Below are 22,424 nucleotides of genomic sequence, written 5' to 3' on the forward strand. Positions count from 1 at the left end.
GTTCCTTTTCCTGGGAGCTGCCCGAATGCCCATTTTTCTGTGGGGTGGTTGGTCTTTTTTTCTGCCCAACCTGTAGGAATTTGTTTGTTTTGAATATATCGGGAAGTTTTGTTCTTTGTGGTCGAAGTTGCTGGTTTTCTCCCAGATCATTGTCATTTATTCTTCAATTTTGCTCATGCTGTTTTTTTTTTGTTTTGTTTTTTGTTTTTTGGGGCCAAGCAGAAGTTTTGTGATGTTTATGTAGTTTGAATTGATCCATCTTTTTCTTTTATGGCTGCTGGAGACCGAGTCATACTTAGAAAGGCCTTCCCACTCCAAGGTTGTACCGGAATCCTGTCATGCTTTTTTCTAGGACTTTTAACGGTTTCATTTTATCACGTATAAATCTTTGATCCATTTGGACTATTTCCTGGCGTATAGTGGGAGGTATGGATCCAACTTTATCGTTTTCCAGATGGCTGACAAGAGATATTTTTTAACAGGGAGCTGGTCCAAAACACACCAGAAAACACTGTCTTCAGGAAAAGGTCTTATGCCTCAGCAGAAGGTATTGCAAATTATAGTGAGGAGCAGTTTTCTTTAATTAGCAGAGATTCATTTGTTCAGCGAATATTAACTGAGTGCCCACTGTGTGTTCGGTACTTTTCTAAATACTGAGGCTGGAAGAAATGGACCCAAGTCCTTGCTCTCCGGGAGCCCCCATTCTCCTGGGGGGAGACAGATATGAAATAAGCAAATATAGACTATGTGTTTTTTTTTGGTGTTTTTGGCTGCACTGTGCAGCTTGTGGGATCTTAGTTCCCCAACCAGGGGTTGAATCCAGGCCCAGGGCAGTGAAAGCACTGAGTCCTAACCACTGGACCGCCAGGGAACTCCCCTATGTTAACTAGTATAGAAAAAATCAAATTTGGTGTTCCAGTTACTATGGCTATAAAAACTGTGTCAAAACTTCGAGGCTCTCTGGGGCAGGCATTGGGACAGGGCACAGCACAGGGGCAGAGGGGATGGCTCTCCTCTGCTCCGGGGCGTCTGGGCCTGTGGACTGTCTGAGGGCTCGTTCACTCGTGCATCTGGGGGCCAATGCTGGCTGTCGTCTGGGGTCTGGATTCTCCTCCCTGTGGGCCTCTCCTTACGGGGTCTCTCTGTGGGTTTCCTCCAACGTGGTGGGTTCCCAGGGGCGTGCTCTGAAGCCTCCGGAGTCCTGCAGGGTCACTTCTGCCGCATTTTATGTCAGAAGCGAGTCCCTAAGGCTGGTTCACATTGAGGGGAGGGAAATGAGTCTCCCTTTTGATGGGAGGAGTGGTTCTACAAGAGCTTATGGGAACCATCCATGTTGCTACGGCCCTTTTTAGAAAATGGAATCTGCCACCTACAGCAAGGAGGCTGGGACCAGGACGGACAGGCAGACGGACAGGTGGGGAGTGTTGGTGTTTTGTTTTGGGGGGGCAGGGACGTGTGGCCTGGAAGAAGTGAGGGCAGAGGGAAGAGCAAAGGCCGAGGCCGGGAAGCAGGGGTGCGTGCGGCCTGAGAGCAGGGGGTGAGGAGAGCTGGGGCGAGTGTCGACAGGTCAGGGAGGTTGGGGGCAACAGGTGGCCACTGCAGGCCGTCGTGAAGACGTCAGCTTTTCTTCTGAATGAATCAGGAAACCATTGAGAGTAACAAGATCTCACTTAGGTTTGAGCAGACCGGCTGCGGCTGCTGTAGGAACAGACTTGGAGGTGGGAGGCCTGGGTGGAGGTGGGGAGGCCAGCTAGGAGGCCACTGCAGAAATAAAGGCAGGACACAAGGAACATTTGGACCAGGGTGATGGTGGAGGAGGTGGCAGGAACGTCCAGATGCCGGATATGTTTTTGAAAGTAGTGCTAATGGGGTTTGTTGATGAATTGGACGTGGGTTATCGACAGACCATACAGCTTTCTTTGTCTGGGGCAGTTCCAGTGTATGTATGGACGACACGATCATCACCCCGGTGATGAGAAAGAGAGAGGAGTCAAGGATGGCTCCAGAGTTTTTGTGCAAGCGGCGCAGTGCCGTTTACGGAGGTGGGGACGACCAAGCGTGAGGAGCTGGGTCGGGGAGGGGTGGGGTCAGCAGTTCCGGTTTTGAGCTTTTCAAGTTGCTGATGTTGGCAATGAGCCATCCACGTTGTCTGGGAAGGTGGGAGCTCCCTCCTGAGGCCGGAGGTGGAGATGGGAACCTGAGCCTCACCGGAGCAGAGAGCGAGAAGCCACAAGGCTGGATGCTGTCCTTCCAGCGAAGAGAAGCACCGTGGACACGTGGGCACGCCGGCGTGGAGGTTAGGGAGTGAAGGGGGGACCCAAGTGATGGGGACTGAAAAGGAGCCGTCATCGGACAGGAGGGACGCGGTGGAGGCAGTGGGGCGGGTGCACCTTCGCGGGTGTTTTCCGTCACCCGTGGGCACCTGCTCATCCCTTTGAACGAAAATCTTTCTCAGTTGTGTGTATTTCCTCATCTTAAACGAAGGACTGAACACAATCCGATCTGTTACGAGTGACCTGGTCACTTTATCAACGTCGCCTGCGGTCACACCGTTTGTGTGCAAGCCTTGGCGAGGCGCCGTGGCCCACGGGCTGCTTGTTCCCACGCCCTGCAGCCCAGGCCATCCCACCTGCCGCTGCACGAAGCATCTGCCCTCCCCCGGCCATCACTTTCTCCTTGTCCTCTCACCGCGCCTCCTGCTTTCATCCAGGACTTGTCTGATGACCGGCTCTCGGGGCACCCTGGAATCACAGGTGACACGGGGGCTGTCCTGTGACCTTTGGTCCCTGTTTAGGCTGCTTTCCTTACTTCTTCATTTTCCCTGGATAATTGCTTCCTGGAAGGTGACTTTTGGATAAGCGGAGTGAACTGTAAAAGTTATTCTGATTCACTTGGTTATACAGCAGCAACTAACACAACAGTGTAAAGCAATTATACCTCAATAACGATGTTAAAAAAAAAAAGTTATTCTGCTGCCAACTTAATTATGTTGTTCACTGTTTACTAGGCGGCCCCACCCCACGTGTCTCAAATGTCGTGTTAGACCCGGGGTCGGGGGCTGCAGGGAGTGACCCATTAGTTCACTCGTACAACAAGTATTAGTCGTGGGCCTACAGACAAAGCAGGCAAAAAACCCTGCCTGTTTGTTTACAGTACGTTTTGATTTACAGAAGGTAGGACATAGATAAATTAGTGACACCTGGAGCGTGTGGGGGGCGCTCAGTGCTGTGGTGTCACCCAGCAGAGAAGGTGCCTGTGAGAGCCGGGTGGGGGGGGGGCTGTGGGTGAAACAGGTGGTCCTGGGCCTTGGTGAGAAGATGACGGGGAGTCTGCACCCAAAAGCTCGGGATCCAGCAGCATCGAGATCACGTGACTGTTGTGGGTCACGGCACGTCCGGTGCTTCCCGTCACGCCGAGGTCAACTCCCTGCTCCCCTTCCGTGGCCCGCAGGCTGCCCCCTGACCTCGTGGCCCAGCCCTCAGCTCCAGCCTCGGTGACTCTGCTTTCCTCTCACACCCCAGGCACAGTCCTGCCTCAGGGCCTTTGCACGCCCTCGACTGCCACACGTCTCCCTCCTTCACTTTATTCTGGTCTCTGCTCGAATGTTGCACAATCAATGAGGCCTTCTGGGTGGCCGGCCCCCAGTGCTCTGTCCCCTGTGCAGCCCCCTCCCACGCCGAATCTGTTGGCCCCGTGACACTAACCAACACTGTGTGTCAGAGGTGATGCTGTGCTACTCCAGGCCTAAGCCTGAAGATGGCCTGGCAACTTCTGCCTTTGAATTTGGGGAGCCCTGAGCTGCCACATAAGAAGTCCGACTACCCTGCTGGAAAGGCTGTGGGAAAGGCCACATGGACAGGCCACCCAGAGAGGGAACAGCCCTGAGACTGCACAGAGAGAGAGGGGCCCGGTTCTCCTGACATCCCAGCAGAGCCTGGGCTTCTCGCCATCCTGCCAGGACACAGATGTGTGAAGGAATCACCCTGGTTGTTCCCACCCAGGGAAGCCTCAGATGACTGTAGCCCCAGTGAAATTCCACGGGGGTGGGGGGTGGGGCGGCAGAAGAACCACCCAGCTGAGCCCAGTCAGTCCACAGAATCTTGAACGATAATAAATTGATTGCTGTTTTCATCACTTAGTTTTGAGGCAGCTGCAAATAACTGGAACCCTGCCCCTGGCCACCCACTCAAATTGCAGCCTCTGTCTCTATTTCCTTTCTTCTGCATTATTTTTCTTCACAGCACTTAAATTTCCTGACATTTATACATGCATTTGTTTACTATCCATCTCTCCCACTGCCCTGCCATCTCCATGAGGTGGGAATTCTGTTCGTTCTGCTCACGGCTTTATCCCTGGAGCTGAGGACAGTGCCTGGTTCCTAACTAGCCCTCCATACATACTTATTGAATGGATGAGTGGATAAGTATCCACTCTTCTGAGATCAAAATGGCCTTGGTTTTAGAATGACCCTTTTCCTCTAAGAAAAAAAAATCCAATCCCCAGCTCTTAAGGGCACACACTGTTCTGTGAGTACCTCCTGTAACTGACCTTAGGCATGAGAATCTGCACATTTTTATTGAACTCCTGAACTGCTACATGGAAGACTGCTTGGGAAACTAATAGATAAACATTTAAAAATAAAACAGCCACTTTAAACGAATCCAGTTGTGTGTTTGGAGAATGCCCTGTGTTCCCAAAGAGGGGACAAGAAGCAGTAGGTGATGGGAAGCCAGCCAGAGGAAGGGGTGGAGGTGCCAGGCGCCAGGTACCAGGTAGGAGATGCACGGAGGACTGCTCACGCCTCCTGGGGCCCGCCCCGCACACCCCGCCACGGAATAATCCCCCGGAGAGGCCTCCCGGGCCCCAGAGTCCGGCCTCCTCTGCAGAGGGCCTGAGTCCTGCGGCTGCCACCACGGTCCACACAGTTGCTATTTCGGGTCTCTCCTTGATGCCATCCGCCTGACGTTTTCTCATCGGATTCCAAGCCCAGTGCACCATTTTAGCTGACGTGGGGGAGTGTTTCGTGGGGACAGCAGATGGATGGGATGACAGCTAGCAGGCTGGTGAGGACAGCTGGGAAGTGCTGCTCCTGTGCCCGAGCTGTTGGCTGTGCACGTGCCCAGTGGAGTCTGGACGTGCCTTGGGAGCAGCAGCCTGCGCTGGGGACGCCGTGCGAGCTGCTTCCATGTCCTGTGCTGCTAAGCGTCCTCGTCCATTCATCCAGTCGACCAACTAACTCACGGATTGACCCGGCAGCAGACCTGAGACAGTGGCTTATTTGCCCCCAGGAAGTGTGAGGTGGTTGTGGGGAAGTGAAACACAAGAGAAGAAAGCCCGGGGTTAACCGGGAGCAGGTTACCGCTGTGGGCAACCGGGCCTCAGCCCCACTGGGGGGCTCAGGGCACCCCAAGGGGTGGGGAAGCTGGGCTCTTCATCCACCACCTCCTGTGCTCCACTGGCTGAGGGTGGACCCCCGGGCGTTACCCTCGTGGAATTCGGTCTGCCTGCAGCCCGACGAAACCTCCAGGCAGAAGTTCTCAGGTTCTTACTAAGATGCCTTAGTCAGCTCGGGCTGGTACAACAGAGTACCATAAATAGGACAGCTTAGAAACAACAGAGATGTATTTCTCACAGTTCTGGAGGCTGCAAGTCCAAGATCAGCGTGGTAGCATGGTTGGGTTCTAGTGAGGGTCCTTTTCCGGGTTGCAGACAAATTCTCACCAAATTCTCGTTGTGTCCTCACATGGCAGGAGAAAAGCAAGCCAGCTCTTCTTCCTGTAAGGCCACTAATTCCATCATGAGGGCTCCACCCTCATGACCTAATCGCCTGCCAAAGGCCCCACTTCCGAACACCATCACGTTGGGATTGAGGCTTCAACATACAAGTTTGAGGGGACACGGCCCATTGCACCATGGTTTGGAACAGGGAGCGCTGAGGGGACGTGGACAGGGCGAGGCAGGGTTTGCTACACCGACCAGCACTGCCTGTGCGTCCGCTGCAGGGGAGGTGTGGTGCCAGACCTGGGGGCAGAAGAAACACAAACCGTCTAGTGGGGGCAGTGGCTGTATGAGCAGACGAGGTGAACACTAATGCAGAGGCCTGGCTCAGACGCCGCGGGGGGCAGACCACACTGAGGGCAGCGAGGAGCTTCGCAGGGCAGGGGATGTGAGCCGGCTCTGGACAGCCGCATGAAGTTCAGGGTCATGTGCACGTGGTCAGCTGCTCACAGGGTCTCTGCCTCACGTGGCGGCTGCCTTCTGTGAGGCTGGACAGCTGGAATACTTGCTCCCCCAGGCATTCAGCAAAGGGGGCTGGGCTCAGGCAGCCCCACATCCCAGGGTGACACCTTTGGTGCCAGGTGGGGAGGGACAGCAGCCCAGTGGCCCTGGTGACCAATCAGAGGGTCCTGGCATTGGAAGCGGTCAGAGAGGACCCTGGACCTGCCTCCTCGCCCAAGTCCTGTCTGGCTGGCTCCTTGCTTTTAAGACCACACGGGTGGGGAGTGTGCCCACGCTTTGTCACCTGTGCCAGTGGTTAAGGAGCAGACCGTCCCTTCCTTGCGCCCACTTCTTCATGCCTGGCCTCAGGGAATATCCTTATGACCTGCTCTGTTTACACAGTAGCTTACAGATGAAGAAGCAAAGTGACATACACGCTCATGATCGGTTCTTACAGCCACTCCGTAAGGCAGGTAAGAAGTTATTAGCTTTGGGAAACCAAGGTTTCCCAAATGCCAACGGATGGGCCCGAGGTGAAGTAGCCAGGACGTGGCAGGTCCAGGAGGCACACCTGGGTCCTCGTCCCATGTACCTCCCTCGTTTTAGAGCCCCCCAGAGGCCCAAGGGCCGTCACGAGGGTGGGAGGGGGCTAAACAGGCCTCAGCATTTCCCAGACGGCTTGAGACCATTTTGTGTGCTGCCCATGTGCTGCTCTAAATAACACGAGCACGCAGTGAAAAAGGCCTCTTTTCTCTCTGTATTGAGAAGAAAACCGCTGCAGGCTGTAGCTTTTGGCCCTTCTTTTGCTCGAATACCCTCTTTAACCAAGAGGACGCAGGCCACAGATTTGGCCTTCGGAAAGCAAGGGAACTGAGTTAGAATGAATAGCACTGTTTTGTTTTTGTTGTATTTATTTTATGGTTGCCTTCTGTTTACAGCAAGTCATAGCTGTTTTTCAAGGTGGTGGTGAGATACAGTTTGCTTTTGAAATAAATTTCTTTAAATAAGAAGAGTGAACCTGTTGAAAGAAAATCATTGTGTAAATAATTGTCTAAGTGGGGACTTCCCTGGTGGCACAGTGGTTAAGAATCCGCCTGCCAATGCAGGGGACATGGGTTCGAGCCCTGGCCCGGGAAGATCCCACATGCTGCGGAGCAACTAAGCCCATGCACCGCAACGAAGAGTAGCCCCCGCCCGCCACAACTAGAGAAAGCCCGCGCACAGTGACGAAGATCCAATGCAGCCAAAGATAAATAAAATAAATACATTTATTTTAAAATAATTGTCTAATGGCCCTCACATACGGTAAAAGACCTGGTGGTGGCACAGGAGTGACTGAAGTTTAGGAAATGCTCATACCCAATAGAGATTAAACGTCTTCATTATTCATAACAATAAAACAGCTACTATTGAGTATCAGTTATATGCCAGGGACTTTAAATTTGTTATTTCTAATCTTTATAAAAACCCTATGAAGTAGTTATTTTTTTTTAATAATCTTTTACTTTTCTTTTTTTAATTTATTTTATTTTTTGGCTGCATTGGGTCTTTGTTGCTGAGCGTGGGCTTTTTCTAGTTGCAGCAAGTGGGGGCTACTCTTCATTGCAGTGCACGGGCTTCTCATTGTGGTGGCTTCTCTTGTTGCAGAGCATGGGCTCTAGACACGCGGGCTTCAGTAGTTGTGGCACACAGGCTTAGTTGCTCTGCAGCATGTGGGATCTTCCCAGACCAGGGATCGAACCCATGTTCCCAGCATTGGCAGGTGGATTCTTAACCACTGGACCACCAGGGAAGTCCTAGACTTTGATTTCTTTTTTTAACTTTCACTATCCCATTCATTTAGTGACAGTACTGACTTAAAGACATGTTATGTGACATTTCAGCAACACTGCTTTTTTGACACCCTTATCTTCCGTGGAACATTTTTGTACAGATCTGTTAACAGGTATCTCTGTCTTTGATGAACTGTATCTAACATTTTCATGCACTCATCTTCCTCAGCTGTGATCTTAGAACTCTTCACAGCAGACAGTCCAAGGCCCTGGTTTGGAAGGACGTTTCACTGGGGCTCAGCTCAGCCCTCGGAGGTAGTTTGCGGGCACATCCCTGACGCCCACCTGCTCCTAAGCCTCCTCCCCTGGAGGATGAGGGTCGCTCAAGGAAAGCCTGCCCGGCTGGAGCCACAGAATCCCGCCACTTTATAAACAGCCTCGTTCCTAATCTACCTCCCTGCTCCCTTCTGAGCCAGCGACCCAGTCCACTGGCTGGAAGATGCTGTCCAGAGCTGTGCAGATGGGTCTCCATGCCTCTGCACCAGGAAAAGTGAGGACAAAATCACAAGGCGCCTCAAAAGGGGAGAAGAGAAGAACTCTCACGCAGTTGCTTCAATTCAAACCAGCTGTGAGTGACTAAAATGCCCAGTTTGTCCCGAGGTATACGTGGGTCCACTCGCATTTGGCTCCAGGCCCCTAACTGCAGTCCACTTCTCCCACCACTAGATGGCAATCCCGTATTTTAAAATTAATTAATTTATTTATGTATTTATTTTTGGCTGCGTTGGGTCTTGGTTGCTGCGCGTGGGCTGTTTAATTGCGTCCAGCGGGGGCTGCTCTTCGTTGTGGTGCGCAAACTTCTCATTGCAGTGGCTTCTCTTGTTGCAGAGCATGGGCTCCAGGTGCGCGGGCTCAGTAGTTGTGGCTCGCGGGCTCTAGAGCGCAGGCTCAGTAGTTGCGGCGCACGGGCTTAGTTGCTCGGTGGCATGTGGGATCTTCCCAGACCAGGGCTGGAACCCGTGTCCCCTGCCTTGGCAGGCGGGTTCTTAACCACTGCGCCACCAGGGAAGCCCGGCAATCGTGTTTTAAAGCAGATTTTTTTCAAGCAATAACACTGTTTAAGTTAAAAAGTAAAAAATAACTGTTTTCACCCCATTATGTTGGAATAAGTCTTAAACCCTTTTGTGAGTGAAGATGAGGGAAAGCAGGACATTTCAGCAGCCACTGGTGGGCGCGTGAGCTGACATCGCAGTTGTCGGGGGACTGGGCAGTGATGCTCACGCCCTGCACGTCCTGGGACCCGGCAGACATGGCAGGTCTCACCCGATAAGGACGCGGATGGCCAACATGTACTGTGTTCCTGCTGTGTGCCAGGCACGAAGCCTCATTTAACCCCCACAACTCTAAGAAGTACTATTATTTCCCCTCAATTTACAAATGAGGAAATCAGCCACAGAAAGGTCAGGTAACTCGCCCAAGGTCACAGAGCTCGGAAGTGGCAGAGCCACAACCCACACCCTGCTTCCACTGCGCTGCACACGGCTCTTGTGTTCCAGGAAACAGGCACACGTGGGGGTGCTGACTGAAGCACCGTCTGCAGCAGAGAAACACTGTTGGTCTAACAGCCCACGGGCGAGACGGTGAACCACAAGGGGACAAGGCAGAGCGCTTGGGAGCCGTGCGCTAGATTTAGTGGTGGTCAACCTGGATGATCTCAGAGACTCATGTTGAGACACAGCAGTAAAAACCAAACACAGAAATTAGAACTGTGTGTTATTCATGGCGACCAGCACAGGTATAAGTAGTAAGACTATAAAAGGATACGCTCAAAATATTGCACCCCGTTTATGATGGTGTTTGTCTCAGGGGAGAGGCAAGTGGGATTAGGGAAAAGGGCTTTTATCTGTAATGTCTATTATCTTTTTTCTCTGTCTCTCTCTCCCTCCCTCCCTCTTCAGCAAAAGGGAAAAACCTCAAACCCTACTCTAACTCAGAATAGCATTTTATGATTGATCTTCACAAACACATTTCTTTTCTTTTTTAAAATATTTATTTATTTATTTGGCTGTGCTGCGTCTTAGTTGCGGCATGCAGGATCTTAGTTAAGGCACGTGCGATCTAGTTCCTTGACCAGGGATTTAACCCGGGCCCCCTGCACTGGGAGCGCGGAGTCTTACCCACTGGACCACAGGGAAGTCCTCACAAACGCAATTCTTACACCTGACAGCTGTGACTGTCAAGGCAACAGGGGAGCCTTTGCTCAGGCAGCGTATCTCCCCAGAGAGATTCCCCCAGGCTCCCTCCTCGGGTTTAAATAGCTCATGAGTTCAGTAGGTTAGACCTCCAGCCACAGCACATCTTTGTTAACCTGGAAAAGAGGGATGGAGGGAAAGGGGGGGAGCCCGGGAGAGTCAGTCTGCCTTTTACTTAGTAATTGATTGGTTTAGTTTAAGACAGTGCTTCTCTTTAGGACACCAGCTCCAAACAACTGAGGTGTTTCTTTAAACATAAAAGTTCCAACTATTCCCTTGCTTTGCTTTTTGTGTGTATGAGGAGGGTAGGGTAGGTTACAACCAAATGTTTAATTGCTCAGGTGGAAAGGTCAGTGATTAAAACAAATTGCCCCCCTCCAACTTCTTCTAAAGCTGTAGGCAAATTGGTTACCTAGAAACACAATGACTTATGACTAACCCGCCTCCTGTATTGACCAGGGTCAACACATATGAAACCATAGGTCATTCGTTGACAAGTTTTCCTAGAACTCTGAAAGGTTTATAGAGGTTAATGTTCCCAGATTAATGGGGGCTAATGGCTCTGAGCAAGAAGCCAGGTCTGAGGGGAAAAAAATTGAAAATTGGTTTTTAGTGCCAGCATGGAGCTTTTGCCAGCTGCCAAATGCATTAATAACAATGTGTAGGGAATTCCCTGGCAGTCCAGTGGTTAGGACTCTGTGCTTTCACTGCCGGGGCCTGGGTTCAATCCCTAGTCGGGGAACTAAGATCCCACAAGCCACACAGCCGGTGGGCGGTGGGGTGGGGAAAGAAGTGTAGAATTGCAGAGGAAAGGTGGAATAGCTTGGCGCGCAGATAGCTTTGACTCTAACGGATTGCCTCAAAGCTCAGGACGGTTCGGCTCTGTTCTGCACTTCTGTGAGGAGTCCTCAGAAGAGCAATCTATACCTCCTTTTACAAATACTTTAATTATCCTCGATTAGAGGATAATCTCTCCGTGTCGCAAATCCTGTTTCCCTTCCCTGGAGTTTAATATGCCACATCGCTTAGGGGAACAAGTGGTTCCAAATATTAGCAACACCCACGGTAGTTCTGGAAGAGCTGTGACTCCTTGAGAAACTTCCTCCTCTGCCGTAGTAGTGAGACAAGCTCTTTTCAGTTGACCTCCCCCGCTCGGGGGACTGAGCCGCCTTCACCGCTGAGCCTGAGGCGTGCGGCAGATGCAGGGAGGAACCCGTGCAGCTCCGGGGGCCTTACCTGTTTTCACTCCCACCACACCTTCCCGGTCGGACCGAGGGTCTTTCGTGGAACAATTCGCGCCACCTCAGCTTGGGAGACTTGGGACAGAGTGACAGGTCCAAGGTGTGTTTATCTTAAGCCCAGAGAACCTGCTGGGTCTGGGCTCCCCAACTCTAGGGTGAGGCTTGGTGGAGCAGTGGCCACACCTGCTGGGACAACTCCGAATGCTCTCACTTGATTTCTGACTTTGGAAATTACAGGCTACAGGAATATACGCTGCTTGAAAAATATGCGAGGTGTGTGGAGTCAACACCAGGTCTCCCTCAATCCTGCCCCCCCTACCCGAAGCTTACTTTCCAGGTGACGTGACCGTGGTCAAGGGCACCTCCTTCGTGTGTGCATGTACATACAACACGCCCCAGAGCTACTGGGTCAATGGTAAAATTCTGAATTTAAAAACAAAATCTAAACAATTCCAGGTTTGTGAAATCACTCTATAAATGCACAAATTTAAATAAAAAGCAAAACCAAAAGCCTCATTCCTTAATCACATCTTGTATTTTATTTCTTGTAATTAATGGCTAATGAAGGAAAAAAGTGTTTGTAGCGCTCTACTATTTTAAGACAGCAACTGTAACTCAAATGCTAATCTACTCCATAAAACAGGGAGCCTTCCCCCAGGGCTGTAGTGGGCGTTTATTAAGTTTCCAGAACCCAGTGGCAACTAGTCAGTTTTATTACTTATCAAACATAGGAAAAAATTACATGTTATTATTGTTTCCCACAGCTGGAAAATTCCACAAACAATACATTTTCTCCATGTACACAATCCCTTGGCTCAAACCAGAAGCTAGCTACCAAAATACCTACAATTACGATTCTCAGTCTGGAGCCTGGCTGCTTCTGAGGGTTATCTGGTGGGATGCCAAGGGGCACTGCCCACGATAAGGTGCGGATGCTCCATCTGTCCAGAGAGCAATGCCTACTTGAGGCTAAGGAATCATGTTTATTTCTCAAAAATGTCAAATGGAAGCTTTTTCCCCCAAATGAAATACAGGGAACCACATACATAAAACAAGTTTTAGGAGCCGGCACTGGCAGCAGTAGTTGGCTGATGCGAATTCTCACTGCACACATACCGTAGGGGTGCACGCAGCCCCCCCCCCCCAACCACGGCGTGCCCGGGGGAAACGCTCTGCACACCCTGAACCTCTCGGTTCAAAGACTGGGCGTCCTGCCTGGGACACAGAAAGGTCTATGGAGGTCCAAGAGCCGCCAACACTGTGCCAGTGTTGCTTGCCCTTTTTTCGGGTAAATGCTAGCCAGAGGTAGCAGAGCTGGTTTTTTATGTGCTCAAGTCCAGCTCTTTAAATTTAACTTTTCTGGCTTTGCCTTTTTGGTTGCAATAAATTTCAACAAATTACTAGTTCTGCTTGTGTTACTGCAGCTCTCAGACCCTGTGGCACCTCATTCCAGGTCACAGGAAACAGCGATACGTGTTCGCAAACTTTGAGAAAGCCCTGAACGTTCCCACACAGCTTCCTGCCCTTAAACTAGTTTCTGAATATTCTGGTTCTTTTCCTTCTTTGTATATTCTTCCAGTCGAAGAAGCCACTTTGCCCAGTACTGGGAGCAGAGCTCTGCGTCCATGAAATGCGGGTGGGCAGGGGACCCGTCCTTGTAGGCAACCACGATCAAGCCGCACTGAACCTAGGAAGGAACACAGGGCAATTCCAGCATCTCCACAGCAGCACCAGAGCTGAGGTCCATTTCCTTCTTACTCCAGGGCACACTCAGAACAAAACAATCTACAGGAACAGCTCCTAACTCAATTCCTAAGACGGGTCGATGAAAGACTGGCCCAGGATACACAAGAACACAGAGATGACAGGTAAGACGCTAAAGAATGGACTGTGATCTTTAAAGAGCTATTAACAACCACAAAAAGCCCAGCAAGAGGCGGAAAGTGCTTTCTGAAGTGGCAGAAGGACAGCACCAGAGGAAGCAGTGGGTTACAAACAGAATAAAACCCTAAGGAGGGAAGGAGCTATAACCCGGCATCGAGCAAAGCTTTAAGTAAGCGGAGGCTCCGCGTCCTGACCTGAAAGCTGTAGTTGATGTCATGGTTTACGGCACCAACATAAGCCACGACTTGCAGCGGGTTGTCAAATGTATTTTGGATGAAAGGCTTTCGCTTCTCCGATGTCTTCCAATCAATCACACACAGCTTGCCCCTAAAGAGAAACCAAAGGAAGCCCTTGAAGGTAATAGTTCACACTAAAACGCTATTAGGCTAAACCTCTTCTTACACATAGTTTGCTAGTTGTCACCCAATGACTGTTGCTTCTATTCCCCACGTTCCAAGAAGACGGCTCTCCTGAGCTTTACTTAGGGTTGAAGAGGTGTGACGTTCTCTTTCCTCTGAGCCCCTCATTCAGGTCAGCCACGAGGTATGATGGAAGATGCTTCCTAAGTGCACCCATGGGAGCTGCAGGTGCGGGCCCAGGTGCGTGTGCTGGGAAACAACTTCTCCAGCACAAGCTTCTAAACTTTCTAGAAGTTTCTTTGGACCTCCATGGCTTAACAGTTGACAAGGGAATTGAAACTATTATTATCTTAGTTGATTTGGCTTCAAACGTCTATCAGAACGAACCACAACAGACCAGTAGCAAAGTCCCCATCGTAAAGGACTAAGCATCGTGGTGTCTCAGAAACCAAAGCTGGAGTTCAAATCCATCAACACTTAACAGGCACCAACTATATGCAGAAATACAAATAAGAAGACCTGGTCCCTGTCCTAAGTTTACACACAGGGTAGGGATATTACTGACTATTAGGGATATTGGGAAAAGAAAAAAATTCCTGCCACTTTTTTTTAGTTAAATAACCAGTACATCCCCCACCCCCACCCCATCCTGGTGGAATTTTACACTTGCCAAGCACAGATGTCAAAAGGGTCGCAGGGCAGCTGCACTGAGAACTGGTGATTCTCAAAGGGCTCTATCTGCTCACTTCAGTTTCAAAATCAGCAGTTTAGAGGGAGATTTGCACAGAGTTACCTTCCTGTCACCGTAGCCCTAGATTACAACTTATGCAAGGTATTTATAAAATCTATAAAGTCTAAAATAGCACCGTCTAAAGAAATAAAATGCGAGCTACACACATCATTTAAAATTTTCTAGTAGCTACATCCAAAAAGAAAAGAAACAGGTGAAATTTTAATATTTTATTTAACCCAACATATCCAAAATATCATTTCAATATATAATGAATATTAAAAAGTTATTAATGAGATATTTTACATTCCTTTTTGTACGAAGTCATTGAAATCTAATTTGTATATTTACAGCATACCTCTGTTTGGACTGGCCGCAGTCACATGCTTAATGATGGCCTTTTATGGCTAAAGGCTACTCTACTGGACGGTGCAGGTATAGAGGTAACATGTCATCTTTATAACTGTTTTCTATTGCTGTAGAGCTTGACAATCTATGCAAATGAAGAGAGGGCCCCAGCACCCCAGGGCACTACCATTCCCAGTTCTCTCCCTTGAAAAAAATCAAAATACCCTACAGTAAAGACTTCTGCCACGTACCACTGTTTCTAGCAATGTACTATAACTTGTAGAACTTAATAACATGGAAAAAAACTTAGTAGTATAAACCCAAATTAAAATTGCAATGAGAGAGTCCACAAATAGCTCTTTAACAAATAAAAAGAGCTAATTTATTTTGCTCAGCCTAATTTATTTTGAAATGCAGGCTGAAATGATGAAACAGTGTTAAAACGCACGTTCCCTGTGGCCCCACAATTTCTCTTTTAGGTCTGTACCATAGAGCAATGGTTTGCTATCCTGGGTGCAAGTGACACGTGCCTGGAAAATTTAAGAAGTATTCACGCCCAGGCCTACTTCAGATCAACAGAATTTATCCAAACCTCACATATCATTCACCAAAACAAACCAACGAACCCGTGCACCTGCCGAAACTCACGACAGAATAGGAGACACGGTCATTGCTGTAGTTTGTAACTGAAATACCAGAATAACATGAGTGCTCCCAACAGGATAATGGATATGGTTCATTCATACCCAACAGCAGTTAAAAAGAGAGAACAGGATCAAGAGAGAATAGGATCAAAATAATGTTGCTAACATTTACTGAGTAGATAGTGTGCATTTTAAGTACTGTACAGGGAATGTCTCATTTAACCTCTGTAACAAACCTATGAGGTAGGTACTATTATTTGTCCTATTTTACAAATAAACAAATTGAGGTACAGAGAAGCCAAAGCCAAGTAAGTAGTCCAGGGTTAAGAAGAAAAGCCAGACAACAAACTCAGGCAGCCTGTCTCCAGGGCCCAGTAACTTTTAACTGGAGTTCCAAGGGTTTCACTCACAGATTTTCCCCTTATCCTGTTGTATCGCTCATATGCTTTTTTCTTTTTTTTGGAATAGGGGTATCTGCAGGTTATATCTACCCTTGAAATCTGGAGTAAGTGGTGAAAACAGTAACATAGCAGCAATTTAAAAGCCACGGGAAGCTTTATTAAGCTCAGAGTTCCTATCCACGTCAAACACTGCCTGGAAGCCAGGCAAAGAGTTGATTTTCAGGGCCAACAGATCAAGGTGCTGTTTTTAGGGAAACAGGAAAGAAAATGCAGGAATCAAATTGGATCTTATGGCTGGTACTTTGCTTGGGGTGGGGGGGGGGAGGGGAGGGGAACATGCTGGAAAACAGGCCATCCTAGGGATACTGGAAAGTTGCATCTTTTCTCCACGAAACACTTTGACTTCGGAATGTAGATTTACAAGGATGAGATGGCTCTTACCTGACGTGACTTTACAGAGGCCACACCTTGAAGCAGGAATTAAAAGGAAAAACTAGCATTGGAAGGGAACCATGTGTCCCACCCAGAATGAATTCACCTCCACACTTGATGTAAAAAATTGAATACTTACTGATAATCAGCTACACAGTCCAGCAGACCTACATACTTTAGGGTCTCATGTTTAACAGCACTTTCCAGAGCCTGCACTCTACTGACATCTCTCAGAACATGCTGGATACTTTGGATGTAGCCAGATTTGAGGAGATTTTCATCAGGCTCTTTTAAGTTCCCCTGGGGTGACAGTATGCTTTCCAAGGCTTCATGAAACCGTTTCCCTTGTAAAAACATGTCTGAAAAGAAAATCAGGGGAAAAGGAAAACAACAGCAATAACAAAATACCCCAAAACAAAGCTAATACTAAAGAACAGATACTCTATAAAAACTCTCAACAATCAAATTAAAAATTACATGAATTACCTTTAAGTGACAACCCCTAAGACACCATATTTCAGCCTCTTGTGAAATACACTAAGAATGCACTTTGAAAACAAAAGGGACTAGAAGAGCTTAGATAATAAAATAGATTAAAATGAAGTATTTCTAGTAGCATTAGGTCAAAGCTAGAATTGAAGATCTGGGGGCTACAGGACCACACCTAGTGAATTCACACAGAATTTAAGTGTGAATTTAAGTGTCCGTTTAATTTAGGTAACCAGTAAGTTAACTAGCTGTGATAAATAGTTATTAGACATTTAGGGAACTGTGCTTGTTTACAGTTCTTTTTACAACCAAATCTTAATTATGAACATAGGTGGAGGCATCCTTTTACCAACAGGCTTAGTGACTGGCAAAGAGTGAAAATCAAGGCACACACAAATTAATGTTGTGGGATTTGGGGCAGAGGGGAGGAAAATATATGACATTCTTCTCCTGCACTTTCTTTTAGGGCAAGAACAGCCTAAGACAGTGGCTCTGTCCTGAATTTTTTTTCCTCATACACTTTTTTTTTTTTTTTGGCCTCCATGTAGCATGTGGGTTCTTGGTTCCCTGACCAGCGATCAAACCCGTGCCCCTTGCAATGGAAGCGTGCAGTCTTAACCACCGGACCACCAGGGAAGTCCCTTCTCATACACTTTTAAGAAAAGAGGACACAAACATATTCAACAAATGCAAGAAACACTACATATTCACTTGACTCTTGATAAGGGAAGGAGAGAAAGAAAGAATAAGAGGGTATTGCTGTGCTAAGCAGTGGCCTTGGCGCTTTCAAACTGTTAACTTTCAAACACAACAACCTGGCAAGATAAGGATCATCACCCCCATTTTAATGAAGAAGGCCTAGGCAGTGCTGTTAATCTGCCTCAAAGCACAATGCTGGCCTGGGGCCTGGCACCAGAGCCTAAGTTCATTCTGGTCCCTCACACAGCAGAGTGAGAGATGAAAATTCAGGGACCATCAGTAAGATACACACAGAAACAGAGCAGGAGATATACATGCTTGGAGACAGACCCACAGAAAACGAGGAAAACCATCTCATCTAATGAGGTAATGTCAAACCATATAACCTTTGTCAAGTATTTTTTACAAACATTTTGAAAGGTCAGTTCTACCATTGGCAAAAAATGGAATTGCTTCAGGGAAATTCCTTGGAAAGTGAAGTGAAATTCAACTGAGGAAATAAGTTATTCTACTCCAAATTTACTTGGCTTAATTGGACTTATTAGCACGTAAAAGGCCTACAAATTTAAGACTTATGGAATTAAAACCTAGGGAAAAGAAGAGCAGTATTTATCTACAGACTAGCTTTACTGAAGCAGAACACAAACATGTTAAAAACATGAAGGAGGCTTCCCTGGTGACGCAGTGGTTAAGAGTCCACCTGCCAGTGCAGGGAACATGGGTTCGAGCCTTGGTCCGGGAAGATCCCATATGCCACGGAGCAACTAAGCCCGTGCACCACAACCACTGAGCCTGTGCTCTAGAGCCCGTAAGCCACAACTACTGAGCCTGCACACCACAACTACTGAAGCCTGTGTGCCTAGAGCCCGTGCTCCGCAACAAGAGAAGCCACCACAATGAGAAGCCCGCGCACCGCAACGAAGAGTAGCCCCCGCTCGCCGCAACTAGAGAAAGCCCACGTGCAGCAACAAAGACCCAACACAGCCAAAAATAAAATAAATTAAATAAATTAAAAAAAAAAAAAAAACATGAAGGAAGAAAATTCGTTTATCAACAGCCAAGCAAACAGACAACTCACTCCCCACTGCAGTCTTAACCCCAGGGAGGTCTTCTTATTTAAGGGGCAACACACACGGGATCTGGGTTACAGAATCCCTTAGGAGTGTAAAGCTAAGAACATTAAACATGATTAAACTTGTGAAAATAAATCTTCAAAGATTCAAGAGATATTGCAGATAGCATCAAGTCAGAGTATTCACTCAATAAATTAAAGGAATAAAAGTGAAATGTTTTCAAGTCCCAGTAAATAAAATGTATTAAAAAAACAAACAAACATGAGTCTCCTATATTCTGACTGACAGCATGGATACTTCAGAATTAAAAAAAATCAGTGTAGGACTTCCCTGGTGGCGCAGTGGTTAAGAATCCGCCTGCCAACACAGGGAACACGGGTTCGAGCCCTGGTCCAGGAAGATCCCACATGCTGTGGAGCAACTAAGTCCATGTGCCACAACTACTGAGCCTTCGCTCTAGAGCCCTCAAGCCACAACTACTGAGCCCACGTGCCACAACTACTGAAGCCTGCGTGCCTAGAGCCCGTGCTTCGCAACAAGAGAAGCCACCGCAATGAGAAGCCCGCGCACTGCAATGAAGAGTAGCCCCCGCTCACTGCAACTAGAGAAAGCCCGCGTGCAGCAACGAAGACCCAACGCAGCCAAAAATAAATAAAATAAATAAATTTATATAAAAATAAAAGGCAATTAGCTCCTGCATATAGTCCTTGCCCCAGGGAGCCGAGGAATTTACATGGGGCTCCGGCCTTGACCATTTTTGCCACGTCCAAGTGCCACCTAAATACTTAATATTTTTTCTTTAAAACACGTGACCACAGGTTTAATGTGTTATGCATACACATAGGTTTTTTCTAAGATGCCTCAAAACAAGTGCATTGCTCTTAAATTAAAAATGAAAGTGCTTGTGTACCACGAGGGGTACATGTACTGCTCTCTGGGAAGCATGGCCTAAGGAATGCTCAGTGTAAAACTTAGCTTCAACAACTATAATCCTGATGGGGGACCAGCTAATTCTCCTGTACCAGTGGTCTTTTCTTTCATCTTGCTTTTGAATGGAATCTATTTTAAGAAAGCTATTCTCCTCACTTGTCTAAGAAGTTAGTGAGTTAGGAGTTGAAGGCTGAAGTTTATCAATTCTCAGTTCTTAATGAAGAACATCTGATCATCTCAATTTACTAAGACCTAAACACAGATCACATGTTCTGGCTTATTGCCCGTCTTTAAATTTATGAGTCAGTCTCTGCTGATAAGCAGAGCAAGGGGGTATTTACTAGATTCTGAACAGAATGCCTGGCAAACAACTAGAATTCCATTATGAGGCGATTGACTCTCCCATAATCAAACAAAACAGACAATTCTAATACTTAAGTTTGTAGCTTATAAAATAAATGAATTTCATACATCCTTAGTCAAAATACTTCATCTCTGTGCTTCAATTTTATCTGTGAAATGGGGATAATAGTATCTGTGCTTCATAGGGTTGTCATGAGGATTAAGTGAGTTAATATATAAAGAATGCTGTTAATACTAATGATCATTTGAAAGTAGTTCCTCACTAGTTAACATTAGAAAAAGCACAACTCATCCTTTTGACACTGGTGCTCTGTATTCTGGAAAACATAATAACCATATGGAATCAGGATTAAGAAAATTACTTGAAGTATATTCTGCAAAGCCATCCTCTCCCAGTTCCAGAATCATCCGACGTTTCCACCTCTCCAAACAGGAAATCTGTTCTGAGGTCATGGTCTGCTGAAGGATTCGGGTCACACTTGGTATCATATTCCTTTGCAAAGGGATTTTCAAAGGAATTGTAGGATCACTTGTTGCACTTGGTTTTCCGCTTTTCTCTGGATTGAAGAGAGGACACCAGTTTCGTGGAACTCCTGCTTCTTCTTGCTTTGGGGCCTTACACTTCCTCACAGGTCCGTAGAGTAAATCATCTTCCTCAAACAAAGACTGTGGTGCCTGAGCATGGCCTCTGAATGACAAGACAGACCTTACTAAATCAGAGTACTTTTCTTGGTCCACTTCTTCATAAGGGTTCACTTTTTTCTTCCGGCCACACAAATAAGAGGAAGTGGAGAAGACCACACAGGGGGCTGGTTCTACAGAAAACCCCTTTGAACTTTTAAGCTGCCTGCAGATGGTCTGAAATACCTTCATCTTTAGATTTTTTTCACTTCCCTCTAGTATACTTGTAATGTCGAGGACCTTTTTAATTTTTGCTTTCCTATCAAAGAGAAAAGTGGTGTTAGATATCAAATGTGTTAAATATTTGAACCATCAAAGCGAAAGCTGCAACAGTATGATATTGCACATTAAACTTGTATTCGGTAAACTTTTTCGACATGTTTAACAGAGGAAAACAAACCTGACTCCATACTGAATCTATTATTTTAGCTCTAACATTTGTGCCCTGTTGCAGGGGGCTTAGTCTTTCCGGCTCTGCACCTTTTGGAAAAGTACATTGCCTATAGCCGGAAATACACAGAAGAACCCATTCTCAAGGCTCTGACCTTTAAAGGTATTAACACTTTTCCAATCATATAGACATTAAAAAGTTGCAGAACAGAAAATAACGATCTTGTTGCAGGTATATAGGAACATTGTGACCACACCTGCGTGGACAGCTGTAAGAACAAAGGATTCCGGCACCAAGAAGTGGGCAACAAGCAGCCACACTCCCTCCCCTTTTAGAATAAAAGAAGCCTGAACTCTAAACTGGGGTAGATGGTTCTTTGGGACACGAGTCCACCGTCTTCTCTGGCTACTGGCTTTCTGAATAAAGTCACTATACTTTGCCCTAACAGGTCATCTGTCAATTTACTGGCTTGTCCTCCAGCCGAGCTTGGACTCGGTAATACTCGGACAAAACTATTTCTAAAGGACCGACACCTGTTAAACGTGAAGTAGTAGACAACTTGGGGCCACATGTCCCAACTATGGAGCCATGTGCCGGCCACGAAGGGAGGCGTGTGTGAGACAAAGAAACACAGGACGCTGGAGGAGCGGCGACAGTCAGAGTTAACAGTGCCTCCACTCATCCCTAAACACCAGATTCTCTGCTACGTATCCTGCGTGGAGAGTTCTCATCTAACCCCTCACACCCTCCAAGGTGGGCACCACTGCGACCCGGCCCGCTCAAAACGCGGCACTCGCGCTCCTGAAGGGTCCCCATTGACCTGAGCCGGCCAGAGGCCATCAGCAGGGCCCACCGCCCGATCCCCGCTCCGGCGGAGGCGGAGCCCCGGCGGGGACAGGACGGCGGCGGCCCCTCGAGCGGGCGTCAGGGTTAGGGAGGGCCGGCAGGGGAGGTACCTCGGAAGCCGGCGCGCTCCGCTAGCCCCAGGGCGCGACAACCCCGCGAGCAGGTACTTTCGTCGGTCCCGCGCTTTGCTCCCGACTTAGGCCCCGCCCCAGGCACGGCGGCCCCAGCATGCACTGCGGCGCTCACGCCCCACCCCTAGCCCCTCATGCACCTCAGTGGACACTCGAGCGATCCGTGGGGAGACCCTCCCCGCACGCAGAAGCGCGGGTGCCTCCAAATCTCGCCCTCTCTCGCGCGCTCTCTCTCTCTCTCTCTCTCTCACGAGATCTCGTTTACGTCAGAGCTCGTCGCCATCTTGGACTCCGGCTGAATAATAAATTCCCTCCCCCTAAGAGCGCGCAGCCTTTCTTGAGACGCGCCTCGCTGGGAGAGTGTTAGGGGCAGCGCGTCCCCGTGGCGGCCGGTGGTCGGCGGCTTCCGCGTGGCTCGGAGCGAGGGTAGGCCCCGCGTAGCTTGTTTGCCCAGCTCCAAGATGGACGGCAGCGGGGACGGGGGAGGCCGCCCTGGGGGAGCACGTGGGGCGCCGCTCGCCTTTCCCGGGGCTGCTGGG

At 48.3% G+C, this 22,424-nt stretch overlaps 1 protein-coding gene across 2 annotated transcripts; it reads right to left on the reverse strand.

Moving 5' to 3' along the window:
• Positions 1-12,908: 12,908 nt before the first annotated feature.
• MGME1 (mitochondrial genome maintenance exonuclease 1) lies at positions 12,909-22,340 on the reverse strand. 2 transcript variants are annotated; one of them, XM_059898835.1, is made up of 5 exons: positions 22,026-22,340; positions 20,199-20,776; positions 16,422-16,641; positions 13,563-13,695; positions 12,909-13,171 (listed from the first exon to the last, which is right to left on the reverse strand). In XM_059898835.1, the coding sequence occupies exons 2-5, from the start codon at positions 20,707-20,709 to the stop codon at positions 13,010-13,012; spliced, it is 1,026 nt and encodes a 341-aa protein (XP_059754818.1). In that variant the 5' UTR covers positions 20,710-20,776; positions 22,026-22,340; the 3' UTR covers positions 12,909-13,009. The 2 variants fall into 2 exon arrangements, with proteins under 2 accessions (XP_059754818.1, XP_059754816.1); XM_059898833.1 differs by lacking the exon at positions 22,026-22,340 and adding an exon at positions 21,865-21,956.
• Between the last annotated feature and the right edge of the window lie 84 nt (positions 22,341-22,424).

This window comes from Balaenoptera ricei, chromosome 15 (genome assembly GCF_028023285.1).
Source record: "Balaenoptera ricei isolate mBalRic1 chromosome 15, mBalRic1.hap2, whole genome shotgun sequence".
Taxonomy (NCBI): Eukaryota; Metazoa; Chordata; class Mammalia; order Artiodactyla; family Balaenopteridae; genus Balaenoptera; species Balaenoptera ricei.